At 44.7% G+C, this 23,869-nt stretch overlaps 1 protein-coding gene across 1 annotated transcript in view; it reads right to left on the bottom strand.

Annotated features, from left to right (window-relative positions):
- HEPHL1 (hephaestin like 1) overlaps positions 1 to 23,869 on the bottom strand; it is an 81,563-nt gene that overhangs the window by 49,394 nt on the left and 8,300 nt on the right. The window contains exons 2-6 of the mRNA XM_039520704.1: positions 16,065 to 16,309; positions 13,031 to 13,243; positions 11,221 to 11,400; positions 9,178 to 9,432; positions 6,800 to 6,968 (exon numbers count right to left, since the gene is read on the bottom strand). Of these exons, the coding sequence (XP_039376638.1) occupies positions 6,800 to 6,968; positions 9,178 to 9,432; positions 11,221 to 11,400; positions 13,031 to 13,243; positions 16,065 to 16,309 (1,062 nt within the window). The remainder of the gene's footprint in view (positions 1 to 6,799; positions 6,969 to 9,177; positions 9,433 to 11,220; positions 11,401 to 13,030; positions 13,244 to 16,064; positions 16,310 to 23,869) is intronic.

Below are 23,869 nucleotides of genomic sequence, written 5' to 3'. Positions count from 1 at the left end.
GGTTGCAGCAGCCCAGCATGTACGCTCATTCTGCCACCACACCAGCATGCACATTCTGCTCTGCCTGTTGAAATGCGCATCTGCCCATGATTCCCAGGCTGGTGTGTCCCCAGGGGCCTGTGGCATCATGAACTGTCCAGGCAAGGGTTTGGGATATAAACAACCAGGACACATCATCAACTGTTATTTTTATGTCTGCCCTAAGACGAGTCTCCAGGCAGCCATTTAAACTGCAGCCATTTAAACGCCTGTCCTTCGGAATACGCCCTGCCACGCCATCCCACCTGGCGCCCCTCCTTCCCGTCCTTGTGAAAGTACCATTGCAGCTGCCAGTGCTATGCGCCCTCCGTGGTTTACGCCTGCGCTGCCCGCGTGCTGGTTGCCCCCACCCCATCGATACTCCACATCCCGTATCCCATGCCATGGTCGCCACCCACCATTGCAGCAGCAGCACACCTGCACATGCTTTGGCCCCACTCATTCTTTTGCAGCACAGCAGCTTCTTAGCATGGCTCAGTTGATTGAAATTGATTCCAACTTCAGCATTGATTCTGGCGCTTCATTCTCCAACTAGCTGTCTGCTCTCTACTGAGGGCTGGCTCTCTACTGCTTCCTTCTTGTCTTCAGGCTCTATCAGGGCAGAATGTGCAAGCAAGGGCAGGACAAAGTTCCCACAAAGTTCCATGAAAGTGCCATCAAAGCCACTGGGAATCGTCCACTACCAATCGCACCACACCTGCAAATCCAATGCCACCTGCAACCGGCTGCTATCTGCCATCAGCCAGTCATCCCCCAGACCCCAATCTCCAGCGGTCATGATAGGGCCCGCCCCCCCCATCATCATCATCGTTTGAGCCATCCGCCTCATCGCGCCCTCCGCTCCCGGTCCCTCTCCTCTGCACTGCTGCGCCTGGAAGTGCGTGGTATTTAAAAGGTCCACGGGTGTGTGGTATACTGCACGAGGGCGTGGCGGCTTAAAAATAGGTGGTCCAGGCGGTTGTGCTAAAAAATGTGCACGGTTGACTGGTTGCTGCGCTGGCTTCAGGGGGTTAGCTGCGCAGAGGGAGGAGAAGGGGTGAAAATGATTTGTGGAGGGAGGGGGGAGGAGGGGAGGCCCAAGAACCACCCGGGAAATTGGCCCCGGAAATGGGAGGGGCGGGGCGCTATGGGATACCCACGGGGAGTGCGGGGATAGGGCCGCTGTACAACTATGGGATAGCTACGGCGCCTCGGACCATGGGTGCACACCACGACATGATTTTATTAAAATGGAATTTAACAATTTGGTTTATGCAAAAATATGTTTAGTAAAATTGAATTCTAATTTGTTTATAGTGTAGACGTACCCCAAGACAGATGCTATCCAGCCTCCTTTTGAAAATCTCCCATGAAGGAGCTTCCACAACCTCCCTAGCATTGTCCTACTATTCTTACATTTAGGATTAAATCTCAGGAAAATCTTCCTAAATCTGTTGTGCTGTAGTTTGAACCCATTGCCTCTTGTCCTGCCCTCTGTGGCAAGAGAGAACAACTTTTCTCTATCTTCTTTAAAAGTAGCCTTTCAAGTATTTGAAGCCTGCTATCATGTCCTATCTTAATCTACTCTTTTCCAAACTCAACATATCCAGTTCCCTCAGCCTTTGCTCATATAGCTTGCATTCCATCCCTTTGATCATCTTTGCTGCTGGCTTCTGGATCCTTCCACTTTTTCTACAGCCCTTTTATACACTGGTGACCAAAATTGGACACAGTACTCCAGCTGAGACCTAATCAACGCTGAGTAGAGTGGTACTATCACCTCCTGTGACTTGCATGCTATGCCTCTGTTAATGCAACCTAAAATCGCATTTGCTTTTTTTGCAACAGTATCGCATTTCTGACTCCTGTTGAGGTTGTGATCCACCACAACTCCTTCCCAGCAGTGCTACTGCCAAGCCAGTTATCCTCCATTTTGTATTTGTGCCTTTGGTTTTTCTTCCCTAAGTGTAGCAACTTACATTTGTCTTTGTTGAATTTCATTTTGTTGTCTATAGCTCAGTTCTCCAGTTTATCAAGATCCCTCTGAATTTTAGCTCTATCCTCCAAAGTGTTGGCAAGGCTCCCTTTGTGTCATCTGCAGATTTGGTTAGCATGCTCTCTATTCTTACATCCATGTAATTAATAAAGATATTAAACAACACTGGACCCAGAACAGATCTCTGGGGAACCTCACTTAGGACCTACCTCCAATCTGAGATAATTCCACTAGTAGTTACTCTTTGTTTGTGGTTGTTTAACCAATTACGTATCAATTTAATGGTAGTTCTGTCAAGCCTGCATTTCTCCAACTTATTAGAATGTCACGTGGGACTGTGTCAAAAGCCTTGCTGAAATCCAGGTATATTATGTCCACCACATTCCCCCATCCATCAAACTAGTTACCCTGTCAAAGAAGGAAATCAAGCTGGTTTGGCATGATTTGTTCTTAGTAAATCCATGCTGGCTGCTCACCTTCTCTATTGAGCAGCTGACCCACACAATCCTTGATTTTTCTTTTTTGTCTGATGTGTTTGAAGAACCCCTTCTAGTTGTCTCTAACATTTCTTGCAAGCTATAACTCATTCTTTGCCTTGGCTTTCCTGATTTATTCCCATGTATACTTCCTTGGTGACATGGCCCTCCTTTTATTTCCTGTATGTATCCCTTTTGTTTTTTAGATAGTTAAAAAGCTCCTTGTGCAGTCACATTGGCCTCCTATGGTGCTTCTTATCTTTTCTCTGCGTCAGACTAGCTTGATGTTGAGCCTCCAGTATTACATCTTTTAGGAACTGCCAGCCTTGGCAGCCAGCCCCCTTTGACTCCTTTTTTTCCTAATTGGTGTTTCCATGGGAACTTGCCTACTATTTCTCTGAGTTGGTTGAAATCCACCTTTTTGAATTCCAGTGTCCTTGTTTTGCTATTCTTATGTCCTCCTTTCCATGGGATCTTGAATTCTATCAGATCATGATCACTTCCTCCCAAGTTCCTGACCACCTTCATGTTCGCAACGAATTCATCCCTGTTGGTCAAAACCAGATCCAAAACAGATGACCCCCTAGTTGTTTCCTCAACTTTCTGAATGAGAAAGTTGTCCCTGACATATGCTAAGAATTTGCAGGACATGTTATGTTTTGTTGTAATAGTCTTCCAACAGCTATCAGGAAAGTTAAAATCTCCCATTAATACTAGCTCATGTGTGTTAGTTAGTCTTGTTGCCTGCTTGTAGAATGACTCATTCACTGTCTCTCCCTGATGTGGTGGTCTATAACAGACCCCCACCATAGCATCACTGTTGTTCTTTCCCTTTTTATCCTCACTCAGAGACTCTCGGTAGGTCTGTCGCTCACTTCCTCTTGGACCTCGGAGCAAGTGTATACATTCTTGATGTGCAGCACGACACCTCCTCCTTTTTCCCCATACCTATCCTTTCAGGGCAAGCTATAGCCCTCAATGCTGGTACTCCAATCATGGGAATTGTCCCACTAAGTCACTGTAATGCCAATTATGTCATAATTTTATTCATATACCATGACTTCCAGTTCATCTGGCTTCTTTCCCATACTCCTTGCATTTGTATACAGGCATCGAAGATATTTTGATGAGTGCCCTCTTGTCTTTTCAATGCAGTTGTGATTTCTAGTCTCTTCTCCAGAAATTAGCCCCTTTCCCTTGTCATTCATTATTTGAGCCTGGATGCACATTGGATGTATTTTTGTCACCATCCCCTGTAGGACCTACTTTAAAGCTCTCCTTATCAAGTTTACAGTACTCTGTCACTGAGTAACAGAGTACCAAGGCTGAAGTGTGTAACATTTAGGCATTAGACACACCATGTTGCTGCAGCCAGTTTTCTAAGCAGGTTGTTGTGTGTTTTGACCTTAGAATATTAGGGTTGGAAGGGACCTCAGGGAGGTCATCTAGTCCAACCCCCTGCTACAAGCAAGATCAATTCCCAGACAGATTTTTTGCCCCAGATCCCTAACTGGCCCCCTCAAGGATTGAACTCACAACCCTGGGTTTAGCAGGCCAATGCTCAAACCACTGAGCTATCCTTTCCTCCCTCCCACCTACCCACCTTAGTTGTGACCATCTTAAAAAGACAGTGACTAAGGTCAAAAGGCACAACAACCTGCTCGGAAAACTGGCCAGAATGACATGGGGCGCCAACACCCAAATGCTATGCACTTCAGCCATGGCACTCTGTTACTCAGCGGCAGAGTAGTCCACTCCAGTATGGGCTAGCTCATCTCACACAAGGATGATTTATGTATAACTTGATTTCACCATGTATATTATTTCAGGCACACTTAAATAAGAACTCCTCTACCATGGTTACGGGTTCTCTGCAACATTATTCCATCCAGTGTTTGCAGAGAGGAAAGTGTAGCAGAGCTCATGACAAAATTGTGTAATATGCCACATCTACTGTTAACTTAAGCCTTGTTTAATCCAGCATATGGTTGTCTGCCTTCACAGCACCTGTTGTGGATAAATTTACCAGGTAAGTGATTTACGGTAGAGGACACGTGTCAAGCTTCATGGTATGCAGAGAAAGTGACAAATAATTATCTTGTCTCAGACCCCACTCAATGTTAACCCACATTTGATTTACCATGAAGGCAATGGAGCCTTCTCAACTGGTTTTGTACCGGACGTGGAATTTGTGCTGCAGCAGAATTTCTGTGGCATTTTGGAGACAGTCCACCATGTCAATGTGGGCAGCCACAAACCATGACATGCATTGGTGAGGACTGCAAAATGACTCCACTTCCTGGAGGTCTTTGTGCCTTGAACATGGTTGATAAGAACGCTGTGGCTTGACCAGATTGCATATACCAAATAAAATAATCAGGTAGCCAGACAATGTCCAAAGATGCTCTTATCAGTGTTTGATAGATGGAGCCCATCCCATCACAGTAATCCTCTTTCCCGGAACATCAGCTCATTGTCAAAGAAGCCAAAACCCTCTCACCAACACAACCTGAGTAGCCACACATTTACTTCCACTATTCGATAGTCCCTGCCCAGGCCTTTTCCTTCAACAAGGTGTGTGTACTGAACCAGTGCTCCAGTGTTGTGTTGGGGTGTAGAGCAACTGGAGGAGTCACTTTTTAGATGAGAGGTGTAGTGATGTGGTCACTTACAGATCACTCCCTCGTGGCCAGGGGTCCCATTACAGGTACCCTGCCCTTACTGGCCCCCTCTTAGGCCCCTTACCTTAGGGCAGTGGTGGGCAACCTGCGGCCTGTGGGCCATATGCAGCCCATCAGGGTAACCACTGGCGGGCCATGAGACAGTTTGTTTACATTGACCGTCCGCAGGCATGGGCACCCACAGTTTCCAGTGGCCACGGTTCACCGTTCTTGGTCCATGGGAGCTGCAGGAAGTGGCGCAAGCCGCAGGGACGTGCTGGCTGCTGCTTCCGGCAGCTCCCATTGGCCAGGAACGGTGAACCGCAGCCACTGGGAGCTGCGGGTGGCCATGCCTGCTGATGGTCAGTGTAAACATACTGTCTGGTGGCCCGCCAGCGGATTACCCTGACAGGCTGCATACAGCCCGTGGGCTGCTGGTTGCCCACCACTGCCTTAGGTAGGGTGACCAGATGTCCCAATTTTATAGGGACAGTCCCGATTTTTGGGTCTTTTTCTTATATAGGCTCTTATTACCCCCCACCCCATCCCGATTTTTCACATTTGCTGTCTGGTCACCCTAGCCTGAGGGCATGTCTACACTGCAATCAAAACTCCATGGCTGGCCCATGCAGCTTACTCAGGCTCACGGGGCTCAGGCTGCAGGGCTATTTCACTGCAGTGTAGACTTCTGGGCTCGGGTTAGAGCCCAGGCTGTAGGACCCTGAGACACAGGACAGTCCCAGAGCTGAATGTCTACACTGCAGTAAAACCACCTCTTAGCCCAAGCCCCATGAGCCCAAGTCAGTTGGCACAGGTCAGCTGCAGGTGTCTAACTGCAGTGCAGACATACCCTTACACGCTCCAGACAGTCTCTGCTGCGGCTCACAGCAGCCCTTTCTGGGACTGATTTAATGTCAAATAAAGTTCACACAAACCTCACGAGTCCTTAATCACAAACTAATCCAAAAAGTCCTCAATGAGTCCCCCGCACAGAGTCCAAAATCATAAGCCCCACCCATCTAGCTGGAGCTCTGGCACTGCTGTCTTATGCTTACTCTCTCAACATGACACTCCTGCAGCTTCCCGCTACCTTTCACCCTGGAATCACCTGATTCAACCCAGGTGTGGCTCATCAGGGCTTCACCTGGTTACATTTCATGGGTGCACAAAGTTTGTATATAAATTGGGGTTGTAACACAAAGAAGTGAGATACATGCTATTTGGCATGAAAGGGCCGGTTACATGTATTAATATATCTAGAAAACCAGGTTAACAAATCCATGCTCACTCTGTGTTACATTCTAACTCAGGGCAAGACATAAGCGAGTGTAAATATTAGAGGGCAGGACCTGTGTCATCCTACGTGTCTGTACAGCACCTAGCACAATAGGCCCTTGATCCTGATTAGGGTCTCTGGGCAATATCCTAGTACAAAATCTCATCATCATCATCATCATCAACAGAAATTAAAAAAAAGATTTCACATATGGCAGCCTACGACTGAATGGTTGAGATTGTCAAAGGCACTTACGGGAGCTGGACACCCATTTTAATGAATGGTAATCCAGCGTACAAATCTGCTACAGAGGTGTGAAAATCCACCCATACTCTTTACATTAAAAGTCTGAATGAAAGGCTGGGACACATACCTGCCAGTGGTATTCAAGGCCTGCCCCGTGAATTTATCATAACCTTCAGGGCCGTAATTCCATAGCACAGTTTCAGCAGCAATAAAATATCTTCTTTCCTGGCCAGTCAACGAAGGCTGAGAAACATTTCTGTGGCAGATCTGAACGTTATACAGCCCCTTCATACCAGCTAAAGTGTAGAAAAAATCCACAAACAGTTCTTAAGACAGTGCAAGTTTCACCATTTCAGGCATCTCTCTGGTGCAAAGTTAATGTACATTAGCTTCGGTAGAGGAAGGTGAACTACATGGACTGGGAGAAATGACTTGGATTGTTTGGACAAATTTATATTTTTAAAGAGTTCCCCAGTTTATATGGGGTTGAATTCTGCCACTGGTACTCTCTTTATCATGGCACATTATTTCACAAGTAATACCATTGACTAATACCAAAGGCCTAGATCCTCAAAGGTACACTTCTACCCCGCTATAACACGACCTGATATGACACGGGTTCGCATATAGCGTGGTAGCAGTGGGGCTCCGGCGGCGCTTTAAAGGGTCCGGGGCTCCAGCTGCTGTGGGGAGCCCAGGACCCTTTAAATCACCGCCAGAGCCCTGCCGCCGCTACCCCAATATAACGGGGTTTCAGCTATAACACGGTAGGGATTTTTGGCTCCCCACGACCACATTATAGCGCGGTAGAGGTGTATTTATGCACTTAACTCCCATTGATTTCAGTAAGGATGGCAGAATCTGGCCTTTAGGGTCTGGTCCTTTGAGGCACTGAGCACCTCCTGAAAGGTATGAGGTATCCTTATCTCTCACTGACTTCAGTAGGAATGGAGAGGGTGGGCAGCATCTTGTGGGAGGCAATCAGCACCTTGCAGAATCAAGCCTTGATTGCCTGATCCAAAGTTCATAGACGCCAGTGGGAGTCTCTGGATCAGACTCTGAGACTGTAAGTTCTTTGGAACAGGGACTCTCTCTTATATTAGGTCTGTACAGTGCTGGGACAATGAGACACAGAGCCAACTGGGTGCTTATGGGCTCTTGTGTAATACAAACAATACTTAATAATAATAATAGTAAGTTCTTTCATGCAAAGGCCTCTCACTGGCCTTCTAGAAACACAGACCGTTTTTATCAGATTTCTTTAAACAGAAAAAGTATGAAATGTTTTACCTGACATGACTTTTTTTAAGTGTAAAAGAGTCTATATCAGGGGTGGACAAGCTACAGCCCATGGGCTGGATCCAGCCTGTCAGGGCTTTGGATCCGGCCCACAGGATTGCCACCCCTGTGGTGCTGTGAGACTCGTGCCACTCCCAGAAGCGGCTTGCACCATGTCCCTGTGGCCCCCGGGGGAGGGGAGACAGAGGGCTCCGCGTGCAGCCCCCGCTTGCAGGCACCGCCCCCTGCAGCTCCCATTGGCCGGGAACGGGGAATCGCGGCCAATGGGAGCTTCAGGGGAGGTACCCACAGGCAAGGGCAGTGCGTGGAGCCCTCTGCCTCCCCCCTGGGGCTGCAGGGACATGGTGCTGTCTGCTTTCGGGAGCGGCACGGGGCTAGGGCAGGCAGGGAGCCCCCCCTGTAACCGCTCAAGGTAAGTGGCGCTAGGCCGGAGTTCACACCCCAAGTCCCTCCTGCACCTTTCACCCCAACCCCCTGCCCTGAGCCCCCTACCACACCCCTCACCCCTCCTGCACCCCAGCCCTCTGCCCTGAGCCCCCTGCCACCCTGCACCCCTTCTGCACCCCTGCCTTGAGCCCCCCACCCCCTTACTGAGCCACCTGCCACACCCCGTACCCCTTCTGCACCCCAACCATCTGCCCTGAGCCCCCTGCACCCCTCTTGCTCCCTAACCCCTTGACCTGAGCCCCTTCCTGCACACCGCACCCCCTCTCACACCTCTCACCCTCTCCCACACCCCAACCCCCTGCCCCAGCCCTACATTCATGGCCCTGCATGCACTTTCCCCCTCCCAGATGTGGCCCTCAGGCCCAAAAGTTTGCTCACCTCAGTCAATATTCTACAAGACAGTGCATACAAAGGGCCTGACCCTGCATTCATTGCTCACCAAAAGCCCCAATATGCACCAAAAGTACTGAGCTAGGGCTGGATCTGGCAACCCCTTCCTGTGTGAATCATCCTCACTCACATGAGTCACTGAAGTTTTACACTCGCTGATGATTTGGCACCATATAACTTTTTGTCAATGGCTGAAATCAGACTCACGAGATTTATTTGATGAAACAAGTAAGTGTAAGATGTTAATGTCCTGGGAAAATGTAGGCCCGCAATCCTCATTGAGTTCTCTTTTTTAGTCTGAAATACGTACTATACATTATCTAACTTGGCATCTTCCTGGAAGGATTTGCCAGATCTGTATCACTGTACCTTGTAAATGTTCATTTACTTGACAGGTTAACAGCCACTTCCCAACATTCCCTGCAATCATTTCCACTGTAATGAAGGTTGCTGGAAATAGGTTGACGACGTCTGCCCTGTGGCCTTTGTTAATGATGGTGTGGCCATAGAAATACGCAGAGTGGATGTCTATCTCGCTACCCATTCCAATCAAATACCAGGACACGGATTGACCAGCACACATCTCCAAGGTGGGGAGATTTCCAAAAACGTAACCATTAATAGCTAAAAGCAAAACAAAACACAACCCATGAGATACAAAGGAGAAGCACAGATTGCTAGTGACTCTTATTTAAAGAATGTAAATACCTGGTCCTTAAAATAAACCCGCAGAATGTCCATGCTGAGACCATATCCAAGCTAGGCAGTTAAAACCCCCCTCAAAACTCTCCTTTTCCATTATGCCTACAAAAAACTTGACAATGGTTAGGCCGCTAATGTGCAGAGACCTCATGCTGGCCGATATTGTCTCATTATTTCTTTGTGCCCTCCTGTCTGTATCCATCTAGTCTATTCTTTCTTATACTTAGATCGTGAGCTCTTTGGGGGCAGGGACTGTCTGTTTGGTTTATGTTCGTACGACACCTACCACAGTGGGGTCCTGGGTCCATGACTAGTCACTACGATAATACAGATATAAATAATGAATAGTATGTAGTAGTTGCAGCTGAAGAACAGTTCTGAAAGGATGAGCGGCTGCAACGACTGAAAACCAGAGTCCAAACATTGCGGCAATAGGTCCAGGTGGGAAAGAGGAAGGAGCACTTTGCAGTTAGATCACAGGCCTGGGCATCAAGAGACCTGCATTTCTATCGCTACTTGTTGCAAATTTCCTGGGTGATCTTGGGAAGTCACTTAGCTACGTTTTCACTGAAATCTGTAAATAAATGGCCTGATTTTGAAGTTAATGGACACTGTGGGTATGCAACACCTCTGAAAATCATAGAATAATAGAAATGTAAAGCTGAACAGGACCTTGAGAGGTCATCTAGTCCATCCCCCTGTGCTCAGAAAGGACCCAGTATACCTAGCCCATCCTTGACAAGAGTTTTTTCTAACCTGTTCTTAAAAGCCTCCATTAATGGGGATTCCACATTTCCATTAACATCAAAATCCGGCCATATATTTAGGTGTGTAAATATGGATTTAGGTGCCTAATTGTAGGCACTTGGATTTGGAAATGGTTAAGTTAATCTCTCTCTACCTCAGCTTCTCCACATGTAAAGGGACTACAGTGCCAGGCTAACTTCATTAGACCAGATCTTCAGCTGATACAAAGGGCTGTAGTTCCACTGACTGCAATAGTTCAATGCCAATTTATACCAGCTGAGGCTCTGGACCATTATTTGTAAATCACTTTTGAGCCTTGGACACTCACCACTTCCAGTAGTGTTTTTATGCAGTAGATCTCACAATGCTTTACAAAAGGTCAGTCTCATCATTTCTTTTTTGCAGGTGGGAAAACTGAGGCACACCAAAGGGGTTAGCCCAAAGTTCAAAAAGCAAAAAAGTGCAAGAGATGGGCAGAGACAGGCACAGGAGCCCCTTCCTTCCTCCTGTCCCTACCATACATGCTGCTTATAGACTTGAGGAGAGAGGGGAGTACAATGGGTTAATAGAGTAATAGTCTGGCCCTCCTCCTATGCTTTTTCTTCTAGTTAACAGAAAAGAAAAAGAAAAAAAAACAGGAACAGCTTATACATATATTAAAACAGTCTAGTCTAGTCAGTCTAGGTCGTGTCAATGTGTGCTTGTGCTTTCAGCTCTCAGCTGCTGAAGGGCCTCCCTCTCCTGATGATTCTACTAACCTCATTATCTCTAGCTGCTTTCTTGCTTGCTATATTATATACTGGAAATTTCCAATACATGCACCACCAAAAGTGGTATTCACCCCACCCACCATCATGTCATGCTCCAAAGTTAGTCTAAGGTGCCAGCCACAAGACTCTTCGCTGCTTTTACAGATCCAGACTAACACGGCTACCCCTCTGATACTTGATAGTGGCTGCTCACCATGCATTTTGTTGCTGTTCTTGAAACCTTCATCCTCTTTGTCAACTGTGGTTGGGTCCAAGCAGAAAGTTTTTATATTTGCATCAATGTACCAGCTGAGATTTTCATCTACAATACTATACATCAGGGCAAAGCCTTTAGCAGCATCAGTGCTTTGTATCGAGGAGTCATCTAAACTTCCTAAACAGGAAACAAACAGGAAAGTACTAAAAAATAAACTCAGTTAATTAAATTTTAACATGTTTCCTCTTACAGTAAGTCTGAATGTACAATATTTATGAAGTACTTTATTAAGCTGCAAGACTTTTACAGACCAATTTCAGCATAATTATTTGAATGAATGACCATACTGAGAATGTTAATTCAGCTTCATATATGGGATGACTTCATAGGCTACCCTATGAAGAATGACTCTGAGGCACTCGAATAAGGCAGGCTGCGATTAGGTTAGCCCCTTTCATAGCAAAGTCTCCCTCTTCCTCAGGAAATACAAAGATTGCCCCAGGGTAGGCATACTTTTTGTATGTAAAATACATGGGCCAGGTTATCATTTCAGATGTACAGAGCACATTCCTGTACACTGAAGATTCGACATGCATGAACATATAAAGATATATTCCATACAAAAAGCTTGGATTAGAAAAACATTCATGTTTCTAACTGAAGCACTCTGTAAATCATAGAATCATAGAACTGGAAGGGACCTCGAGAGGTCATCTAGTCCAGTGCCCTGCACTCAAGGCAGGACTAAATATTATCTAGACCATCCCTGATAGGTATTTGTCCAACCTGCTCTTAGAAATCCCCAATGATGGAGATTCCACAACCTCCCTAGGCAATTTATTCCAGTGCTTAACCACTCTGACAGTTAAGAAGTTTTTCCTAATGTCCAACCTAAACCGCCCTTGCTGCAATTTAAGCCCATTGCTAATTGTCCTCTCCTCAGAGGTTAAGAGCAACAATTTTTCACCCTCCTCCTTGTAACAACTTTTTATGTACTTGAAAACTGTTACGTTAAGGTTGCCTGCACAACTTTAACACTTGTCCCTTGTATGACAGTCATAGGTGCCGACTCCGTGGGTGCTCCGGGGCTGGAACACCCATGCAAAAAAATAGTGGATGCTCTCACCAGCTACCTGCTGACCAGCTGTTCAGTGGCAGGTAGGAGGTGCGGAGGGGAGGGAATGGAGCAGGGGCAGGAAGAGGCGGAGCGAGGGCAGGGCGCACTCAGGGGAGGGGCGGAGCAGGGATGGGGTGGGAAGAAGCAGAGCGAGGGTGGGGACTTAGGGGAAGGGGTGGAGAGGGGGGTGAGACCTCGGGGCAGTGAGGGGGTGGAGCACCCACCCATAAAGAAGAAAGTCCGCTCCTGTGACAACAGTCTTTCATGGCATGATCACATGCCATTTTTCCACAGAACCACTGCCCTGTTCAGCTGGGAGACTGGATGGTGCTCTGTGAATGAGGCAGCTGTTTAATATTTATTTTTGTCCTCATTTTTAGACATGTGGTCTCATCTGCAATGCACTGCTCACTATGCAGCCTCTGCCCTAACTGAGGCAAGGATCTGTGGATGTACAGGCTGGTCACAAATTACTGTCCTCTGGAGCAAGAGGGAACCAGCAAGGGAATTGTTCCTGAGCCACAATTCCAAGCCTGGGGTGCTCCTAGAGTGGTACAACTCTAAACTGCCCCTTACTATGAGCTACGTAGGGACACAATCAAGCCCATAACATTTACACCTGTAAACAAAAACGATTATTAAGAAGCCAAAACAGGCAGAGGGGCTCTCTCAGTATTTTCAGCTCTGTACCTTTTTTACAAACCAGCAATGGTCCGATTAACCCAGAACTGATATCTCGAGGTGTATCAATGTGCGAATGGTAAATCCAAGTCAGGCAGGTTGGGTCTGCCAAAGTGGGGGCATATTCTTTCTTCACTGGCCATGTATATGTATAATTTCCACCAGGAACAACAATATCATCCTCTTTGTTTTTGCCACTTGTTCCATCTGGGTAGAGGGCACCTAATGTAAGAAAAAAGGAGTTTAAGGCCAAACATATTGGGAAAATGGGTTACCCTAGATAAGGATGGAATTTCTTCTTTTTGTTACATTTTTTGGAAATAACTTAACAAAGTATTTCACAAACAGACCAATGACAGCAGCAATTGCAAACACGGAATCATTTACAAATCAAGACGTAATTCTGAGCATAGCCTCCAGAATAAAAAAAATCACAATATTAGTAAGTATAATTTTCAAAAGACATCATGTTCAACAGACTTGTAATGTTGATTTAAACCTGATGTGTTTTAGAGGTTGCCTCTACAGATCAAAGAATAAAAGATAAAAGAAGCATACACAATGCAGAAAGATACATCAAAGAAACTCTCTCTGCTTCCATGCTAGTAGCTGTGCCTGCTGCTGCTAGTATAAAAATCTGCACAAGCTATCTGAGACATCTGCGATGGCAGCTCTTCAGCTGACAGAAGGACTGGCCCATGCACCTGGCTCCCACACCCAGATGCATGCATATGCTCCCATGAAACATCCTATTCCCGGCCATTTAATTTAGGATATTTAAATCTGGGGCTTTGGCCTAGCCTATTATCAAAGATGTGATTTACGGAGGCACAATCCAGACTAATAAATAGCTGTGTAACTTAGGGTTCCCTTTAGAAGTAATGGTCCATCAGCCTTATTTACACCTGGCTGAGCTGTCAGCCTGCCCTTTGTCTCTGAGAAACTGGTTTGGTCATTCCCCAGACTTATGTGGAAAACATACTTTTAGTCATCTCAAGTTATGTTTATAACTTCACATATACAATGCGGCTATGTGCATTTTGCCATGGTATTACTCATCAGCAAATTATGATTTTTTTAAACGATGCCTCATATAGCATACCTCGCCCAAACATTATTACAATATTATGTAGGGTGTGAGCACACAGTATATTCTGTCGCAACAGATAGGGGCCATTTTCAAAATTTAGCTACAGAGTTGGGTTTTGAATTAAAATACTTTCAAGATTTGGGGTGTTGGGTGGGGAGTTTTGATTCAGGTCCATTTGTACCCACATTTGCTAAAAAGTTCACAAAACTTAGAAAACTTTTTGGTGACCCTGGCACAACTTTGGGGTTTCATGATGAAAGTTTTGTATACGTTGTTCCACTGTGATACAGAAACAGCCTCTAGCTAAACTCAGCATCTTGCAGTTTCTCACTGGAACTGTCCAAAGAAGCCAGGTCAGGTCTCACACACTTCTGTGATGCTGAATGATTTTCTTTCAGTTATAAATAAGTGGCAACTAGAGCTGTCAAACGGTTAAAAAAAATAGTCGCAATTAATCGTGAGATTAAAAAAATGGTTCTGATTAGTTGCAATTTTAATCACACAGTAACAGAATACCAACATAAATATACTATAAATATTTGTGGATATTTTTCTACATTTTCAAATATATTGATTTAAATTACACAGAATACAAAGTGTACAGTGCTCACTTTATATTATTTTTATTACAAATATTTGCACTGTAAAAAAGAAATAGTATTTTTCAATTCACTTCATAGTTCAGCCATAAATGATTGAGCTTGGTGCAGAAATTACTGGGTGATATTCTATGGCGTGTGTTATGCAAGAGATCAGACTAGGTGATTGTAATTATCCCTCCTGGCCTTAAAATTGTTGAAAATGTTGATGACGGAGGTGAGGAGAAAATGCACACAGCATGTAATTTTGCATTCTAACCAAGATCCCTCCTTGTGCAAATGACATCACATGTTATAGCCCCACGAAAAGCTATAGAAGCTTAGTCATTTGCCGCTGGGAGTTGTGTATATATACAGAGAACACATCACTGGAGCCAAGATCTCTCATATGCACCAGAGAGGAGGATTTAGACTGTCTCGCATTTTTACTAAGAAAAGCAACCAAGGCAGGAAGAAGCTATTTTTCTAAAAATGAAAAACATAATAAATGAGAATTTTCCTTTTTTAAAAACAGCAAAAAATCCTGTGGCACCTTATAGACTAACAGACGTTTTGCAGCATGAGCTTTCGTGAGTGAATGCCCACTTCGTCGGATGCAAGAGTGTAAAAATTTCCACTCTTGCATCTGACGAAGTGGGCATTCACCCACGAAAGCTCATGCTGCAAAACGTCTGTTAGTCTATAAGGTGCCACAGGATTCTTTGCTGCTTTTACAGAACCAGACTAACATGGCTACCTCTCTGATACCTTCCTTTTTTAAGTTACTGGTTAATGATACTGGCCAGTTTATTAGGAACTGATACAAAGTTCATTAAGGTCAATGGAAAGTTCCCCATTCTCTTCAATCAGCTTTGGACCAGGCCCTTATTCAGTATATTCACTGCACAAAGGGAAGGGGGTAGAAAAAGAGAAATGAGACAGAACAAAAATGATTATTTATTTATTATTTGCATGAGAGCGGCACCTAGGAGTCCCAGTCATGGACCATTGTGCTAGGTGCTGTGCAAATACAGAACAAAATGATAAATTGCAAGCTCTTTGGGGCAGGGACTTAGTATAAGAAATACGCAAAGAAATAAGCAAAGACAGGGGAATACAAGGAAACAATGAGACAATATTGGTGAAATAGACAAGGCAGATAACTGGGTGGGGGAAGAGGTATACCACATAAATAGAGTGAATAATGTGATGGTGGCAAACATAAGGTTAGCGCCACAGGGTTTTTGGGGTGGGTGGGGGTAGGAGTTACTTAGGAACAGAAAGAAAAGGAGAGGCAGCAGAGTGAGGAGGACAGGGCAAGGGAGGAGAGGGCAGAAGGGGCAGGTGTGGAGTGAAGCTGAGAACTGGTTTTTACCTTCAGAATCTTTGTAGTAGAAGAGACCATGTGGATGCAGAGAATATGGACGGAAAGCAAAGTTCTTTAAGTGAACAACAAAGATATCCTCTTCTTGAGCCTTCATGACTGGACCGAGGAACCCCAGCCAGGATGGCTTGGGGATCTCCTGCGTGTAGGTACCATCTGTGAACTCTTTATAAACAGCTTTCTTGTAAATACGTCCTATTCTGTTGGCTCCTCTCTTCACAAACCCACTCGCATGTCTATAGAATGGAAGGGGAAATAGTTTAAAGACAGAAATACTCTTTTTTTAAAGTTATGCAAAAGTTGGTGCTTGCTATACATGCAAGTGGTTCCACTGAACTCAGTGGGACAAATCAGAGCTACTCAACCCGAATAAAGGCTGAGGAGTCAGCTCCTACATTGCTGTACTACATTGATGAAAGTTTCTTCCTATGCAACAGTAGTTGTCATGCTATCAGGGCTGGCCTTAAGCACAAGCAAGACAAACAACTGCTTGAGGTCCTGCCATTTAGGGGTTTCTGTGTAGTGCCAGAAGCTCATCACTCAATTCCCACTTTGACAAAAAGACCAGAAGGAAGAAAGTCCACAGCTTAATCCCCAGCTGCTCAGGAGGCGCATAAAAGCAAGCAAGCGAAGCACAGTCCCCACTCTAGCACTGGGAAAAGAGAATGAACTAATTCAGGCACCAGTTTAATAGATTTCGTAGATTTCAAGGCCTGAAGAGGCCATTATGATCATCTGGTCTGACCTCCTGCATAACACAAATTAAACAACCTCAGCAATAATTTCTCCCTCAAGCCCATAACTTCCATTTGATCTATGGATGAGAATAGGAGGATGAGAGACCTGAATTACAACTCCCATGAAGCACTGCAGCAGTATTTACAAATTGAAATATTTGGGGGTTTGGCTCAAATTTTTCAGTATTTTAATTTCTGCCAAACAATCCAAATTTTGCAAGGAAAAAAAATAACACAATTTTTGACCAAGTGGGTTACAGAAATCTAAGAATATTGTGTCAACCCAGTTACCTTTAGCAGCCAAAAATGATGTCTAATTAACAAGAACTATTTTCCATAAAACCATATTAACTAGCATTAATTATGCTATCTTTTAAATTTTTACTGAGTGCATCCCATATAAGCCTTTCCATGATTTTGCCCAGAATCTATGCTAAGCTAACTTGCCTGTTAGTTTCCCAGGTCATCTGATTCACTGCTTTTAAAATACTGGAACAACATTAGCTTTTTCTAGTCCTCAGGAACTTTCCCTGTGTTCCACGATTTGTTAAAAACCATCATTCATTTTAGAGTGCTCCTTGGCCAATCTTTTACTACTCTTCTGTGAAAGTTATTTGATCCTGCAAATTTAAACATGTTTAACAGTTGCTGTTTAACATCCTTCATAGCTACTGATGGAATAGAAAGTATTTCATTATCGCTGTATAATATGAATACATCATCCTTCTTTTTAAATATAGAACAGAAGCATATGTTGAATACTTCTGCCTTTTCTACATCATGATTGATAATTTTATCATCTTTGTCTAGATCGAACCTATACCATTCATTGAAACTAGGGGTAGCATCAGACCTCCAGCATATGTCCCACAGACTGAAATCTCCCGGAATAACATAATTTTTCTTTCTACACGTTGTACATAGATGTTTAAAGAATTGCTCATCTGCTCCTTCATCTGATTTGAGGTTTATAGCAGACCCCTGGTAGTGCCCATCCTGTGATTTATCAGTTAGTTTGTGATGCATAAACATTTCAGATCCCGTCCTTCTGAACTATCAGTAACTCTAAAGCCAGTAATGGTATCTTTAATGTAAAGTACCACCACCCCTATTCTCTTCTACCCACTCTATCCTTTCTGAATAAAATGTATCTAGTGATTTTGACATACCAGTCACATGAATGATCCCACCAGGTTTCAGTAAGACCAGTCTTATCAAATTTCTTTTAATACATTAGTATTTTTAATTCCTCTTTTTTATTATCCAGGGTGCTAACATTGGCAGACAACTGAAGAATTTCTTCTCTTTACATCCTTTGATGCCTTGATTTTTTACATTAATGGTATCCTGAGTATGAGTTTTATACTTGAGCTTACTGTTTTTTCCTCCTTAGCACCCTGTCCTGTAGATGCTAGTTTAAAATTCTCCTATCTACTCTAGCTGGTCTGCTACCCAGAAGATTGGTTCCCATTCTATTCAGATGGAGATAGCTCAAGTCACATACCCTCCTCTACCCTTAGGTGGACCAATGTTCCATAAAACCAGACTGCTCTATTTTATACTACGTACTTAGGCAACAGTTTATGTCCAGAATCTTCTTGCTGTCTATCTTTTCTCATTCACAGGAAAGGAAGGATCCCTGAGAAGATCATCAGACCTTTCCTCTTCTTTCTAAGATCCTGAATGCTTTCGATGCTCCATGAAGCAGTGTCATTCATGCCAATGTATATCATCATAAGGAGGTGGTGAAATCTCCATCCTTAGAGGTTTTTAAGACCCAGCTTGACAAAGCCCTGACTGGGATGATTTAGTCCGTGTTGGTCCTGCTTTAAGCAGGGGGTTGGACTAGATGACCTCCTGAGGTCTCTTCCAACAGTAATCTTCTATGATTCTATGATAATCAATGGATTTTTGCCCACAGTCTTCAGAATCCCATCCAGTTTTCCACTGATGTGTATTGTCTTTGCTGCAGGAAGACAGCAGACCATCTTGCTGTCCTTCTGTCCCCTGCAGAATGTCTTGTGCACTCTCCTTAATATCAAGTCCTCATTGAGATTTGTCTGTCTTCTCTGGAAAGTCTGTGGTCTTCATTTGGGTATGCTTGACATTCTCAACAGCTGGGCTGAGCATCCAACCTCAGGTGTGTCTAGTGGAGATCCCTGTTCTTTCCCTTCAGCTGAATCTTCCAATATATTCTTTGTGGCTACTTCATGAAGTGCCTGAAAGTGATTAGATACCGCTACATGCATTGAATTTCACCTAGTCCTCTTTCTTCTGGTGGGTACGGATTGTCCATCTGCTTCTGGCTGTGTAAAATCCTGCTTCTCTGTCTTTGCTTGGTTACAAACAGCTAATTCTCCTCTCTGTTTTCCACTCTCTTCTGTTTCCTGGAAACATATTCATTCTACAGATAGATCTGAAGTGGTGCTGCCTCAATCTGGCTGTCCAAGAGCTCTTTTGCTTCTCTAAGGCCTGGTCTACACTAGGCGTTTAAACCGGTTTTAGGAGCGTAAAACCGATTTAACGCCACACCCGTCCACACTGAGAGGCCCTTTATATCGGTATAAAGGGCTCTTTAAACCGGTTTCTGTACTCCTCCCTAACGAGAGGAGTAGCGCTAGTATCGGAATTACCATATCGGATTAGGGTTAGTGTGGCCGCAGATCGACGGTATTGGCCTCCGGGCGGTATCCCACAGTGCACCACTGACCGCTCTGGACAGCAATCTGAACTCGGATGCAGTGGCCAGGTAGACAGGAAAAGCCCCGCGAATTTTTGAATATCATTTCCTGTTTGCCCAGCGTGGAGCTCCGATCAGCACGGGTGGCGATGCAGTTAAAAATCAAAATAAAGAAAGAGCTCCCGCATGGACCATGCGGATGTGATCGCTGTAAGGGCAGGCAAATCTGTTCTATCAGCGCTCCGTTACAGAAGACGAAATTCAAAATCATTTTTAAAAAATCTCCAGCCAGACGCCATAGCTCAGCGCACTGCTGCATGACAAACATAACGGAAAGCCAAAGAATCAAATGGACGCTCATGGACTGGAGGACTCAAGCTATCCCACAGTTCCTGCAGTCTCCGAAAAGTATTTGCATTCTTGGCTGAGCTCCAAATGCTTCTAGGGTCAAACACAGTGTCCGCGGTGGGTCAGGGCATAGCTCGGCAATTTACGCACCCCCCCACCCACCCCCAGAAGTGAAAGGGAAAACAATCCTCTCTTGACTCTTTAACATGTCACCCTATCTTTACTGAATGCTGCAGATAGACCCGATGCTGCAGCACTCAACACCAACATCCTTGGTCCCCCCCTCCATGGGTGGCTGATGGTGCAATACGACTGGTACCCGTCCTCATCATCAGCCTATTGGCACATGGGGCAGTGCAAAAGGACTGGTAACCATGCAGACTAGCATCGGTGAGGTCTATCAAGGGTGCCTGGCCCTAATTTTACCTGGTAGATGGTGCAGTATGGCTGATAACCATCGTCGTCATAGCAACAGGGGGCTGAGCTCTGTCAGCCCCCACCCTTCATGTGTAAAAAAAAGATTCAATTGCCCCTGGACTAGCAGAGGGATGCTGGGCTCCTCTGCTCCACACTCCTTACTGTCCTGTCTGGACTATCATAGCAGCTGGAGGCTGCCTTCCACTCATATCTCACTAACAAGTCACTGTGTCTTATTCCTGCATTCTTTATTACTTCATCACACAAGTGGGGGGACAATGCTACAGTAGCCCAGAAAGGCTGGGGGAAGAACGGAATCAACAGGTGGGGTTGTTGCAGGAGCACCCCCTGTGAATAGCATACAGCTCATAATTTCTGCAGGATCTGACACAGAGCAGCTGTGCTCTCTGATACAGTGGTTCTCTAGTACACTTGCCCATATTCTAGGCAGGACTGATTCTATTTTTAGATACCAAAAAGGAGGGATTGACTCTGGGAGTCATTCCCAATTTTGGCTTTTGCGCCCCTGGCTAAGAGCAGCCAGGGGCACTTATGACAGCAGCAAATGGTGCAAAACGACTGGTAGCCATGCTCATCTTTTTACCAATTTATGGATTGGTAGATGGTGCAGTATGGCTGGTAACCATCTCTGCTGTCATGCAAAAGCAAAAGCATGCTGCTGTGTAGCGCTGCTGAATCGCCTCTGTCAGCGGCATCTAGTACACATACGGTGACAGTCACAAAAGGCAAAACAGGCTCCATGATTGCCATGCTATGGCATCTGCCAGGGCAATCCAGGGAAAAAAGGCATGAAATGCTTGTCTGCCGTTGCTTTCCCAGAGGAAGGAGTGACTGACGACATTTACCCAGAACCACCCGCGACAATGATTTTTGCCCCATCAGGCACTGGGATCTCAACCCGGAAATTCCAAGGGGCGGGGGAAGCTGCGGGAACTATGGGATAGCTACGGAATAGCTACCCACAGTGCAATGCTCCAGAAGTCGATGCTAGCCTCGGACCGTGGACGCACACCACCGATTTAATGTGTTTAGTGTGGCCGCGCGCACTCGATTTTATACAATCTGTTTTACAAAACCGGTTTATGCAAATTCGGAATAGTCCCGTAGTGTAGACGTACCCTAAGGCTAAACAGGCTCATTAGCTGCCTTTCCAGATCTTTAAAAGCAGCAAAGAATCCTGTGGCACCTTATAGACTAACAGACATTTTGGAGCATGAGCTTTCATGGGTGAATACCCACTTCGTCGGTATTGATGTCTTGCATCCGACGAAGTGGGTATTCACCCACGAAAGCTCATGCTCCAAAACGTCTGTTAGTCTATAAGGTGCTATAGGATTCTTTGCTACTTTTACAGATCCAGACTAACACGGCTACCCCTCTGATACTTTCCAGATCTTGACTCTTTTCCTCCAATACAGCCATCACCTTGCACTTTTTGCAAAGGGCATGTCTTTCTTCAGGCAGGACCACAACATGGCACATCCCTTGCAGATCATGACAACGTTCCATCATTGGCAATCCCTTGTTGGGTTTGTAGAGTTGTTCCCGTAGACAAAAATTCCTATACTCCCTGTAGAAAAAATATCCTACATTCCCTCCTGCAAACATGCTCAGGAACTTCCCTATTAGCCTCTTGTGTTTGCCTGCACAGGTGTTTGCTTGGAAACTGACTGCCACTAGTAGTCCGATTGACTTCAATTGAACCATTCACTTATTTAAAGTTATGCACATGCTTAAGTGCCTTGCTGAATCAGGCCCTAAAGGCCTCGTTCAGACTCTGGCAGCTTGGGCTCCATGCAAAACCTTAGGCCATCCCTAATTTCATTTTCCCAATTTATCATTTCTAGCAATTCTTAAGCCCCAGCAGGCAACTTCTGCTTACACACATGGATGGAGGAGGAGAATGTAACTTCAAAGAGTTATCAAAAGGGAACAAACTGCAGCCTTTTAGAGTTATTACTGATTTAACTTCAGCTTCCCATTCCCCCATAAGTGCTATAATTGATATATTAATTCCAAAAGGAATTGTAGAGTAAAACGCTACAGCAATAAATATTCCACCCCAAGGACACTACAACTAGCCATGCTAATACTCAGGCCATACAGTAAATGTTTATGAGTTAAGTGTAATGTCAACACCTATTTCCCCCATCAGTTACAAAGAGTATTTTGCCAAGGATTGTCACCTTAAATGATATTTATGTTGCCTTTGATCTTCAAAGTCATAATACTTGATTTAAGATTAGCAAGTTTAACAATCACAGGATAGGAACCATCTGTTAACTCAGTGAAACAACTGCACCAGCACAGATATGTATTAAACAGGCATTTACATGGGGGGAGCTTTGAGTATGCAAGTGCTCAGCATGAGGACCTTAATTTGTTAGCATTTTTCTTATATAAATGTCAACTTTGATTGTAGCAAAAATTATCTGGATTTCAAGTTATGCTGTTCATTGTAGCTATCATAGTGAAGAGTACTATAGAAAACCCTAAGAGAGATAGACCTTGACCATGACAAAAAACAGGACTAGCCCAGTATCGATACAATAGCTTCTGGAGATTTGGAGCAAGATTCCTCTCTGGTGCAATTCCAATGGCCCTTTGAGTTTATGCTGCCACTTGAAGTTACAGTGATCTCCACTGAAATGTCAACATTTGTCATTATTATACATTATTTATATTACCATAGCACATAGGAGCCCCAGTCATGGACCAGAACCCCATTGTGCTAGGTGATGTACAAACAAAGAACAAACAGACAGTCTCTGCCCCAAGGACCTTACGATTTAAGTACAAGACAAGAGACAATGGATGCATACAAACAGATGGGGAAATAAGGATAAACAATGGGACCATACTGGTCAGCATGACAGGCAGTGGAATCTGTACAACAACAGCCTAACCATTGTCAAGATTTGCAGGCATCATGACAATATTTGCTAACAGTTACCAGACAGGGGTCGTTTGAGTTTCCCCCTATACTTAGTCTAGAGACTAACTGCAGTATCTACATACAACTGAGTGGTAACTGTAGATAAATGTGGATTTTTAATGGCCACCATATTACTACTGTCTTGAAGGTTGAACATTAGTCTTCTTTTAACAACCACTATTTTCAGGATTTTCGCTCAAAGCTCTAGCTATGTCAGGCTTTCCACACTTTAATTTTCTGTTTCCCATGCTTTCCCTGCCTTCCCATATATCTTTCACTTATATGCTAGGCTTTGTTTCCTTAAAATTTCCCGTGACACTCTGTATCTTAGGGGAACACCCTACACCCCCATGTTCATCCTTGTAATATGATTGTGTGGTATCCAATGCAAAGTTTGTCATGTCGGGTGTTTTCAGAAGGCTCATAATGCACTGAGCATTGTTATAGTAATGTTATAGGTTGTAATTTCATGTATACAGTTATGAGGCTGAAAATGTGTCCTCATGGCTTAAAATAAGTCCAGGCAAAACTCTCCAGGAACAGAGAGGCAGTTCACACCTCATCAGGGCATGTATGGTAAAAACCCAGCCCAGCCTCAAAGGAACAAAGGACACTGGCCTAGGCAGCAACAAAGGATCTGTTGGACTCTCGAGTGAGT

This window comes from Mauremys reevesii, linkage group 1 (assembly GCF_016161935.1).
Source record: "Mauremys reevesii isolate NIE-2019 linkage group 1, ASM1616193v1, whole genome shotgun sequence".
NCBI classification, from domain to species: Eukaryota; Metazoa; Chordata; order Testudines; family Geoemydidae; genus Mauremys; species Mauremys reevesii.
Note: the sequence above shows the minus strand (reverse complement) of the source record. Positions and strands in the feature narration are given on the sequence as shown.